The sequence below is a fragment of the Pelmatolapia mariae genome, linkage group LG23, assembly GCF_036321145.2.
Source record: "Pelmatolapia mariae isolate MD_Pm_ZW linkage group LG23, Pm_UMD_F_2, whole genome shotgun sequence".
NCBI lineage: Eukaryota > Metazoa > Chordata > Actinopteri > Cichliformes > Cichlidae > Pelmatolapia > Pelmatolapia mariae.
In genome coordinates, this window is record NC_086246.1 from 45,430,335 (window position 1) to 45,442,788 (window position 12,454).

The following is a 12,454-nucleotide window of genomic DNA, read 5'->3' on the forward strand; positions in this document are numbered from 1 at the left end:
CCTTGCTGTGCTTGAGTTTCACTATGAATGCAGAGGCCTGCTTTAAGTGTTGAGCATAACTAAAATTCTTCAACGGTGCATCATTGAAACAAACTAACAAACACCAACTGACGGAGGCTAGAAGGCTCCAGTACACGAGTTCGTTGGGGAATGTGGAAAAGCAAAGCCTCCTTGTGTAAATATAGAGCTTCGTGGAACAAATACAGAGGTTTACACAATCAGCAAAGAGGCTGTAATTACACAGGCCAGGGCTTTGTGGCTTCCACACTCAGTGGACTTACTTATGTTGTCGTGTGTAGTACTGCAAACACACACTTTACAGCTATCCCAGCGCCATAACATGAGTTATACCACACATGCTCAGCCCCTTATGCATGAGGATGCAAATGGTCACACGTGTATGGTGGATGGTTGCGCCATCACAGCAAAAACTATTGAGGTCATGATTATTTAACGAAGACGTCCATTGGAGTGCTTCAGTAAGTTTCCTCGAACCAAGCTCAAAGCAAATAAGTGGTTTAGAAAAAAAGAGAGAAGAAGAGGCCTGTGCTGCTTGATTTTATCATGGAAGCCAAAATTGGAAAGAAAAAGGAAGTTCCTTCAGTTTTCCCGTTAAAGACGGAAAAATGTGAAATGTGAGCAATGCTGGTGGCATCACTGGAATTATATGCATGACTGCTAAAGTCCTGCACTGCTGGACGGCGGTGGAGATGACGATGTGGGATGTTGCATAATACCTCACACGTTAAGTAAGATATGCTACGAGAGGTGTTTTCTCTTTAACCTTCAAGTCAAGACTGAGAGGCGTCACTTATGACCCCAGCTGTATTTAAATATAGTCATTTAGAACTGGGATTATATAATATGGCATCTTTAAAAAAATTAGGATTTAAACACGATGATTTTAGTGATATTTGCTAGCAATTAGATTCAAGATTCAAAGACTCCCAGATTTTTTTGTACATGTCATACTGACAAAGAGAAAGACAGTTTCTCTCTCATCTCATATATAAAAAATATATAAGAAATATAAAAAGTATGTATATAAAATGTATATAAAAATTTAACCTATGTACATCAGTGGCAGCAGTGCAAGATGTAAATTATTCCAACTCATTGTAAAAGTTAAAAATGCCAGATATTTCAGAGCTAGATATTTTAACCCTTTTTACACAAAACACACTTTATATATTACACATATACAAATAAAATGCTACTTTATGTTTTGTTTTAACCAGAAGCAAAACAAAACCAGAAGCAAAACAAAACCTGACTGTTCAATTAAATTTTTATTATAAAGTGTCACAGCAGTCACTTCAAGATGCTTTATATTGTGAGGTAAAGATCAGACAACAACCTATAAGCAAGCACTTGATGACAGCGGGAAGGAAAAATTCATCTTTAACATGAAGAAAACTCCTGAGAAAGAAAGGGGAGGGAAAAGGAGAAGACGAGAGGCGAGGACAAACAGCCTGTGGGAGAGAAGACAAAGGTAACAACATGCAGTAGCAGCATATAAACACATGGGCAAGTGAGAGGTGAGTGGAGAAAAAAAGTAGCCTAAGGAGCATGACCAAGGGATGGTTCAGGGTCAGCTCATGATAAGGGTTCTCAAAAAGCAACATTTACAAAAGTAGAGAAGGTATCTATCTCCCGAATCCAAACTGGAGACTTGCCTGAAAGCTAAAGGCTCCGCCTCCAGTTCTAATTTTGGAAATTCTAGGAATGCCAAGCAAGTCAGCATTGTGAGAGTAAACTGGGGAGGATATGATACTACTATGATATTCTCATCATTCAATACTTTTTTTTTTCTAAATAAGGAGAAGGATTTTGAATTCAAATTCTAGATTTTATAGGCAGCCAGAGAAGAGAAACCAATAAACTGAGATATATGACCTCTAGTTCGATTCTTTGTTGGATATTATAATATCTTTATAATAATAATAATAATAATAATTGTTGTTAAAGTTACACAGCTTATCTGGTATAAAACCTTTAGTTTTTATTTGCATTTTTTTTTTCTGTCGTAGGAAAGAAAAAAGTTTTGGTTTGTAAGAAATGTAATGTTTCTTGTACACACAAGTGCACAAGTTTAGAAAATGGGTAATAGATAACGTCTGATAAACTCAAGCAGTACCACAAAGTACCCCTGTATTTTTCAAAGAGCTGGGAGCCAGACACATTTACAGCCATCCTTGGAGTGAGCACCTCTTTGATGAAGTTTGAAACCCTGTTTGAATGATGACTGCAAAAAAGTTAATACTACAGCAGTGAAAATACTACAGCAAACACCATCACTTCTGGAGAGACTGAGACTTCTTTACTATAAGAAACTCCACATATCTGATATATCTGGGATAATGTACCAGCACTTTCTCAATGGGAAAAACAAATACGCAGTATGCGTTTTGCACTGTCTTTCCTTCTTCCTTACATTTGTATATTCAGCCCTGATACAGCATTAAAAGAGCTGTATCAGGGATGTTGTGGCCATTGTTGTCAGATGCCTGTGGGTGTTTCCCTGTTTAAAAATAGTGTGATCATAAATGACCACACTCTGCTATTTTAGCTGATAAAATCTACATTACTTGAGGGTTAATATCTTTAAGTGTACACGTCCACATTCTGGGAAATGGACGCCACACATGTATGTATTTTACTGGAATAAAATCAGCAGACTAAACCTTTACCTCCTTTTATTTGAATTGAACTAAGCGATGACAGAAACCTTCAGCACATCTAAACATTAAAACCTGGATTAACTTTTAAAAATCCAGAAAGGACGGGCCACAATCTTAAAAGCACCTCATGCGCAGTAGGGAACTTACGAGAACAGCAGTCTTAAGCGACTGTGTTAGTCCCAAATCAAACAATGAGTGTGTAAATATCCCGACTGAGGAGAGGAGGACGCAGCAGGTTGGGAATGCAGTCGAAACTAGTGTGAAACTCCAGTTCCGGACAGGTAGAAACTTGTATGTGTTGCCGAACCAGTAAGGTGAGGAATAAGAAAGTGGAGTTTACAGCTGACAGTCAGCATCCCAGCAACACAAACAAGCACACAAATCAAGGAAAGCACGTTAAACTGTGAGGGAACTCCAACAAAAACACACAAAATGACTGAGAAGAAAACCACAGCTGTCACACAGGCCTGTGAGGACTGCAGTCAAGCAGCGACAAAGCTTTCAGTCCTGTAAACATCCGACTAACTTCACCTATAGTGAGAAAAACCACAGAAAAAAACTTTTTTGATTCAGAGTTATGTCACACATGATCCTTCAGCTTCACCTTTCACTCCACAGGCTGAGCTGAGATGGTTTGATTACCTGTGCAGGAGGAAGGAAACACGACGCTAACTCACCTGTAAACGTGCTCTTCGTAGCTTCAAGGCTTCTTCCTTCACTGTCAGACCGCTTTCGTCCAAATAAACAGTAGTCCTCGTTAAGGTCTCACCTGCTCGCCTTGGCTGTAACGCTACTTCTAAAAGTTTCTCCTACAAATCTTCCTGAAAACAGGTGTAAGCAGGAGGCGTGGCGTTAACTGTTCAACGTACAGGTGAAAAACGTCATCACGCCGGGAGCAGCGTCTGTCAGGAAGTGAAACCTCCTCCCTGTTTGCTTTGGGCGTGTGCTTTACGCAATTATGTTAGTCACCGTCTTAATCTCGGTTTAATTTTTTCGGGTGCAGGAAATCAAAATTTAAAAAAAAATTGATCTGAAGTTTAAAGTTGATCTGAGAAAACCAATAAAATGTCTTTTACGGGCACCAGTTTACTTCCTGAAACTGTATTTCCCCTGGAGCTTCTTAAAGGGGGAAGTTCATGCGTTGGCATGGAAATCACTGCATGGACTTGAATAATAAAGCCGAGCTGTGTTCAGGTTGTGATAGAGATAAACGACAGGCAGTCAGCAGGTACAATCTGGTTCACCGCAAGGGTGTGTGCCGAGCACCTCATTGTCTTCACTCACATGTGACTGCTCTGATACTGTCAGTACTAATGACATCATAAAGTTTTCCAAAGATACCGCAGATGTAAGCCCACTGAAAAGAGATGGAGCAGCTGACACCCAGGTGTGGCCCTAGACACCGATAACACCAAGAAGATGAAAGCTGACTTCAGGAGGTCTGGTTCCAAGTGACCATCTGTGGTTCTCAGGTGGAACTGCTGGACTTTTCCATCCCAGCCGTGAACATATGCAAAGGCCCAGCTGGGAGCGTTCCTACTTACTTACAGGGGAAAGGCCTGAACTGAACCGAGAAGAGAAGATCATCCGTGCCTCGCTGCTACATCTTCAGCTGAGCCATGAGTTTAAAGGACTCCACTCACCGCTCTCATGGCTTCTTCGGTCTGGGCAGAGATGCAAAAGTATCAATGAAGGACTATTCGACTGGGAAACCTGAGAACTCCTGTTTTGTTTTTTTGTTTTTCAAACACTTATTTCCTCTTACTGTATCTTCTTTAGTTATGTTTAAAAAGTACTCAAGTATTTTGAACCCTGTATGGCAAAGATGTTTCAAAACTTGCAACTCTCTATATGAGGTTTATAGTGTGATGTCTATGTGCTGTATTGGATCAGTGTTATTGTTATGTTAGGATTCCTGGGGTAATTGTGGGATATTTATAGGTTAGTGTGGAAGTGTCTGTTGGAAATTATGTGCATTCACTGTATAAATTTTTGATGTTTGGGCCCCTGCTCATAAGCTCCAGTTAGCCATCTTTTATGTAATCATGTTGGAACCTGTATTTTACTGTATTTGTGATTTTTGTGTTTATAGTATTAACACTGCTGACTGGTGGATGTGCGAAACGCGATTTTGTGTTTACATGAAGCATAAAAATGACAAAAGATTCTGAATCTTTATGTGTCATTCAAATTTACTTTTGGTTTCGAGTCTTTCTTTTGAGTTCCATCGAGTTTCAGTTGCTTTCCAGGGTGTGATTGCTCGTTTCAGTTTAGTTTTTCTTCTTTAGAAATTTTCTATTTCAGTTGTTTCTCGTTACAATATCGACTTTTGTCAGGGGAAGCATTGGAAGAGTCCAGAAGGTGCTGCTTTCTAAAATTTGATCAATATTTTTATGAAAGTTATGTAGGAATAAATAATTAAAAACAAATACAAAATGCTGCTCGTGCTGGTTGTGTTGAAAGTTTGATCAAACACACTAAATGACTGAAACTAAACTGCCCACTGTTGGGCTGAGTTTCCACGATACTGTGATGATCAAGCGTTTCCTTCAATTTTTTCAGAGCAAGATTTCAATAATACATTTTCCCCAGTTGTAGTTTAGTCTATTATTGCAACCTTGGCCTGCACATTTCAAGACCTGCCCTCCCCGTGACAACAAATGTTGTTTTATTAGAAGGTGCTTAAAGTAGACAGTGTCCTCCATTTCTCCCCAGAAAGAAATACGAGGTGCGTTTACACAGAGGCTGTTATCTGGTGTGTTGTGATTCATTTATCCAATTATTCTCGTGTTTGATGATACCGCTGCACACCACTGGCAGAAAATATCATATTAATATTTAGTGAAAGGGGGGGGGGGGTCCCCTGCTGAACACAAACATTTGCAGAGTTAATCTGCTCCCTTTTTTAGCTCTATGTTTTTAAAATGGGGAGCAATGCCGCGCAAAAACTGTACAACAAGCCTGCGGGCGACAAACCGAATGAACAAACGAGACTCAGTTTGAGCAATCTTCAAGTTTTTAATCTGTTTTCAAAGACCGCAATTTTATATCGTCCTTCCTTTAATAAGTAGAAAACTTTTATTTTTTTTTAAGAATTAGTTGAAAGGCACAAATTTTACAATATATACATTTGGATCTAAATTATAAATATATAGAAAACAAAAGCACAACCCAGAATAAAAGTGCTGAACACAGTTTTGTTTTTACAGGAAAAATAGGCTTTGTTTAAAAATACATACAATCAGTAGCATGTTTTTTTGTTTCATTTTGTTTTTTGTTAGCAATAAATTATTTGAAGGTGATAACATTTATATATATGCAACTGGTGGGAGAAACAAGAAAGATGGTTACAGTATACACAGAGCAATCCACTGAAGAACAGAAACACATCAAGCGTGCGACGCTCAATCAAAACCAACAGGAGAACAGTAACTTGATTATGCCATTCTTAGTGCAAAATGATAAAAATGATTACAGGCCTAACTAAACGAATGAAGAATTATTTTTCCTAAAAACTGCTGTCCATATCCCTCAAATGCATAAAGCTTTATTTCCGTGACTATAAAAACAAAATCAAAGGCAAAACGTTTGCAGACTGGTGTCTGGGAATGTGCCTGACGAATATTATTAAAAGTGAAACGAAGGGTAGCTGCAGTACTATTCTGCACACAGAAAAAACACAACGAATCAGTCATCCTAAACCCTAAACACAGAAGCGGGGAGGGGCGAAGGCTTGGACAGGTTAATTGCACGTTTTAGTATAACCCAGGTGACGCGAGAACGGGTCAGCGTTAACATGGTTTGAAGAAAAAAAACAAAACTGTCCACAGAAAAATAATGTTTCTTCAAAAGAAACAGCCTTTGATCTTTGCCCTAAGAAGGCATAAATATTTAGAACCACTGACATTTTCACAAGGACAAACAACAAACCCATCACATTAAGTCTAAAACATAAATACAGCAAGAGTCACAGCACAGAGTTAAGAAAAAATAGCACAAATACTCATTAGTTTCATCATCGTTAAAAGGGGAACTGATATATTTCTGCTAACGCCCCGACGTTACGCCTCCTGTAGGTTTCTTCCTGAGATTGATAAAATGTCTGATATCTTAGAGCCAGTAACTTTAGGGGTGCCTGTGGAATACTTTGGTATCTCTCTGCAAACTGAAGGCCTGACAAGAGAAAAAAAAGCTCTACGAGTGGGAGAAACAATTGTGTTTGAGAAAAGCAAAAGTAAAACGAGCAGAAATAAATCCAGACGCTGTACAGCAGTACAGAACAGTGCAATGTTATTTGGTGGCAGGTAATAATAGAATTTGTTTTATAGCAATCTTGAAAATGAGTAACTTCCCTGACCAAACATGTCCTTAACTATTATAATAAGCAAGATAATGTATCTAAAATCTAAATATCCCTTAAATATAAATAACAAATAACTTTTTTTAATAACAATGAATTTAAAATGTATTTAACTAAAAGATTTCAAAGCATAATAGAAATAAAGACGATTCATACCATGCAAAGGTAACCAAAAAGCTTTGCCTGTTGAGCGTAAACAGTACTGAAGCGTTTCTGTTTCATAACGAACATATAACATGGTTTTTATTGCTTTTTGATCGCTTTAACTCCTCCGCGCATTTTGTCACAAACCAACTACAGTGCATCACACAAACATGGCCAGACCTCACAGGTTTTTAAATATGTACTATCATACACATGTACACACATCTTTCAAAAGCTTTTTAGAGCCTCAAATGGAAATCGGATGTTTTATTTTTTAGTATAGGTTGAATTCATGTGAAAAACAGTGCTCAAGAGGAAACAATAAATTACTCTGATATTAGCAAAGAGACGGGGGCGCTTTCTTTTCAGAACAATAGAAATTCTTTGTGATCCTTTAGAATTAGAGACCGTGAACAGGTTCGGGTATCAGTGTTGGTCAAAAAATGACACATCCACACAGAAAGATAAAAAAAATACACAAGATTTTCCTGAGGATTTCCAAAACAAAAATGGGCGTCACGTGAAATTAAAGGGGGAGAAAGGGGTGTAGATAAAAGTTTGTGGACAGCTACACAGACAATCACACAAGCACATGCAGGCTCAAAGGAGGCGTCTTCCTGAAACCCAACACCAGCATAGTGTAACACAAACGATGACTGCCTGACTCACCATGGGCCCCAAAAGTTTCATACAAATACACCGTATTAAATTAAAATTGAAACCAACGCTCAAGAGTACAAATCTATACATTAGGCTACATGGATTTTAAAGACTGCATTTAAAGACTTTTTCCAAAGGCACTGTTTGCAACAGCAGGCTGCTCTTCCTCTCCCTTTTTTCCTCACACTAGTGTTCATACAAGCAGGGAGACAAACAAGAGGGAGTGCGTAGAAGGGAAAGGAAAAAAAAAAAAAAAGGAAATCTGAGGCATTTCATGGCTAATCAGCTAAAAGATTTCATGCGTCTTCCAGTTCGACTACCTCATGTTTCACTCAAACCAAAGCCTTGCATACAGCCGTGAATGTAGTAACAGTAAAGCAAAGTTTAAAGATGCGGTTTTAACTAGTGAAAGGCATTTAGAGCTTCCAGCAACTCACCAATCATACCTCGAGAAAAATCAGCAGCAGGAGGTTTATTAGAGATTTCCGCACCTCAGCAGCTCGTATGTTCAATAAAGTTATCCCGTCCTCTTTTTTTCCCCTTCTCCCCCCCACCCATCTCCTTTTATTTTTAAACAGCTGCCTTTTACCGTGGAGGACACACTTTGGTGCAGAAATCGAATATTGATCGAGCCCGTCGTTACCTCAACAGCCTAAAGCAAGTGAACGCTACACATGGATAAAGAGAAGGGTGAGCCCAACGCAGGACAGGCAGTGACTTGACTATAGGCCCTGAGGGGAGAGGGAGTAGGTCCAAGGTTGCGATCAAAGACAGCAGCAAACAAGACGCCATCTGCTCTAAGAGACATAACAAAAACAAAACAACAAGAAAAAAACTAAACATAAAGTCCAGATGAGCCCGTTGAGCTCTCACTCTTGCGGCCTGTACTGAATGACAGATTTGCGGTCCGGTCCCGCCTGTAGCATGCTGTTCAAAGCCTCGCGGACGTCAAGAGCGCCGGAGCTGCAGTTGCCGTTGGGTAAGGGACCAGAGTCTGATGAAGAGAGGAGATAGGCTGGGGGGAAGTGAGAGGAAGAGCTGGAAAACAAAGAGTTGGGCGACGGGTTGGAGAAGAGAGAACCCATGTTGTTTGACACAGAAGACGTGGAGGACGTGGAGGAAGAGCAGGAGGAGGTAGAAGACGAAGGGCTGGCTTTCTGTGTGGGCATCTGAGGGGAAAGGGATATGTCAAAATAATCTAATAAGTCATGGTGGTTAGTGGCCAGCAAGTTGTGGTTCTGCTGCTGCTGTTGCTGCTGCGAGGCCTGAAGAGGCTGCTGCAGCATGAGAGGCAGCTGTACTTGCGCAGCATGCTGGGCGTTTGGTGCAGTCTGAGAGATGAGAGACTCTAGATTAAAATCATCTGCAAACGGTGTAGAGTTGCTTGTCAGAGTGTCCAGATTGAGTGCGCCCTCTGTGGTGTCTGGAGAGGGAGACGGAGAGCTCATGGTAAGGTCTAAGATATCGTCGAAAGGACTTTTGGAAGACAAACTGGAAGGCTGCTTGGTCTGATGGAGTGAAGGAGGCAGGTTCTTCGTTTGTTGAAAAGTGTTCATGTAGGCGGATGGGTAAAACTGTGAGAGATTGAGGCTAACTGAGCTGTTCAGAGAGCTCTGGTTGGTGTTGGAGAAGGAACTCGAATTGTTGGACCAGCTGTTATGGGTCCTTTGCTGGGTTTGGCTAGAATTTATCGGTAAGGTCAAGAGGGCTGAACTGAGGTGTGGTAAGGTGGGCTGGGCTTGGGGATGCATTCTGTGTTGGAGTGGGAATCTGGGGTCGAAAGGCTGAGTGAGGGACTGAGTATGCATGGTTTTGTGGTTGGTTAGATTTTCCACGAGCTGTCTGTGCCCCTGCAGGTACTCAATCTTGCGCTTGCGCTCATTCTCAGCAGCCTGCTCTTTCTCTTTTCGCCTCTTCTTCACCTCGTCATCCATCTGCAGCAGCTCGTCCCGTACGCGAGGAACGCAGTTCTCTGGGATCTTGATACCTGAGAGAGATGACATAGTTATCAGTAAGATAAATCCTTAATCTTTTATCAGCTTTACAATAACAACTAGAGCAGGGCGATATGACCAAAAATATTTATCACGATATACATTTGAAAATTTGCGATAACGATATAACTGACGATATAATTGACACTAGACAAAATACTTTACAACTCCACACTTTTATTAGTGCAAAAAAAATCAATGTATTTTCACTTAAACAAGCAGCTGTTTTTTTATGTGCATTAAAGTTATATAAAAATGTAATAGTGCAAATGCAAATTTCTTGCTGACAGTTTAACCAAAAGGCATTTCCAGTGGAACTTGGCCGACATATCCTCAGCATAACCATGTATAATATCCACAAAACTTAAAAAGAGGTTAAACACACACAATACGGTAATATTATGTTGAAGCACAGTACGTATCACTCCGCGGGGCTCCTGCCTACGATAGCCATAATCCTCCAACAATCCATGAAGCGGTGCGGGTTCGTAGCTTAGCAAAGTCGTAATAAAACATTTGACAGATTTTCGAGCGCCGTGTACCACATAAAATCGTTTCGAGGTCAGTAAACACAACCAGAATTCACACATGAGGGACACAGGATTATAAGGGGCACTGTCGATTTTCAGAAAAATCAAAGGATTGATTTTAAGTGTGCCGTATTTTCCAAACAACACAGTAATAACGACGGCCCGCTAGCATGCTCTACCAAAAATAGTGCTTTATTGTGTATCTGACGGACGAAAGCTAAACCAGTTCCACACCACTGAAGTTGCAGCATTTTTACAAACCAATTCTGGTTCATCTGTTTCATTCAACGATCCGCTTTCGCCCTTCTCATTCTCCGTCGCCGCCATGCTTTTTCTGCCATGTGCGTATGAAAACAAAGGCACTGCGCATGTGCGTTTTACCCATATTCTATCACGATATTTCATTTTCTTATCGTTGCCCAACATTATACTGGTATTACCGTGAACCGTATGATATGGCCCTGCCCTAATAACAACAGGACATTAATTAATCTGTATTAATTAATGAGAATGATTGTCCATTTCTATGCATCAGTCCTGTGATTGACTGACGACTCTTATGCCCACTGTCACCTGGATGGTTGAGAAGTCAGATGGCTGGATATCACAGCACATGCATCACTAAGTATAGTAGATAAGACAGCATAAAGGTAATGTGTACTTTAATGTGCATTCATTGCTTCCACACTACTAAGCAGAAAAGCTGCAGCAGAGAGAGAACTACTGCATCTGCTAGTAGGCTGAGCTTGCCACGGTTGCAGAGCAGAACAAAAACTTCCAGCTGCAGTCCAAGTCCATATGTGACATGACACAGGCAGCTGATTATAACGTTATGCTATTCATTTTCTTCAAATGAATGGCCAAATAAGAAAAATCAGACAGGAACAACTTAGAAACTAAACCTGCACATGTGCACACGCACTCACCGAATAGCGCTACCACCAGAGACAGCAGGAAACAGTGTGTATGCCAGAAAAAGGAAGATTATAAAAACTTAATATCGACAGCCTATGAGCTTTATATTTCTTTGTCTGATATATGTGCGGTGCAGAGAGTCAATAATCACGAGTGTGTTTTCATGGATCTTGAGGTGAATTGCGACACGTCCTGTGGGGGTCAGTGTTAACGTAATGCGCACAGGAGCTCAGCGGAAACGAATAAGGAAAATATGGAACTTTTTCATTTCCTCAATTTTAGATAATGATGTGTCAGCACTTGGACAGCAGCACCACATCTTACCATCAAAACAACATCGGGGTCAATAAAATTCACATTTTAAATTCTGAGCTAGATGTTTAGGGATTAAAAAAACAGTGAAGAAGCTGTCCTCAAACTGCACTTCACTTCAGGCAGTCAGAGATACTAACCGACTTGTTTGTTATGCTGCTTTGTTTTAAGGCGGACAATCTGCAGGATGCTGCTGTTGGTGATGTCAGACACCACATCAGAGACACGCTTCCACACTCGTAACAGAGCTCCACACAGCATGTGATACTGACGGAGGCGCATGCCCTGCAGACACTCCTGGCCTTCCTCAATTTTCTTACACTTCCCATTCCTGCAGAGAGAGAGCAAAGAAGAAATGGTGAAAACACATCATAAATCACTCTTTTAGTGCGACTGTATGGCAAGCTGAGGTACAAGATGTGAGATTTGGAGGTAATTTCTTCGTGGCTAGCTCTCAGGTGATCTACAAACCCTTGGGAATGGCATTTGATTTAAAAACCATTGACTGAATCCTAATAATTACCAGCCTGATAGGATTCATTAATCCTAAGGGACATTGTGGATTCCTGCTTACCAGTTAGCGTGACTGCATTTCTTGAAGGAGAAGGTGAACTGGTTCTCCCAGCAGTCCCTGGCTTCCTCAGGGGTCACCTAAAAAAAGGAAGAAATGCAAAAGCCTAAAAGTCAGCCAAGTAGTCACTCATTACATATTTTTACCAATGCAGAAGTGAGATTTTCAAGTTCAAACCAAAGCTCAAACTACACCCTTTTCTCATTTAAAACAATAATTGTGTCAAAGGGGAAAAACAAGTTATGTTCAATGGGCTTATGGTGAAAGGTCAATGATTAGCAGTTTTA

General features: G+C 40.4%; 1 protein-coding gene across 5 annotated transcripts in view; it reads right to left on the reverse strand.

Moving 5' to 3' along the window:
* Positions 1–5,685: 5,685 nt before the first annotated feature.
* Positions 5,686–12,454, reverse strand: part of sbno2b (strawberry notch homolog 2b) — a 60,660-nt gene continuing 53,891 nt past the window's right edge. For all 5 annotated transcript variants that reach the window (XM_063465930.1, XM_063465929.1, XM_063465927.1 and 2 more), the window contains 3 exons: positions 12,171–12,247; positions 11,737–11,927; positions 5,686–9,832 (listed from right to left, as the gene is read on the reverse strand). In XM_063465930.1, the coding sequence (XP_063322000.1) occupies positions 8,715–9,832; positions 11,737–11,927; positions 12,171–12,247 (1,386 nt within the window). In that variant the 3' untranslated portion in view covers positions 5,686–8,714. The remainder of the gene's footprint in view (positions 9,833–11,736; positions 11,928–12,170; positions 12,248–12,454) is intronic.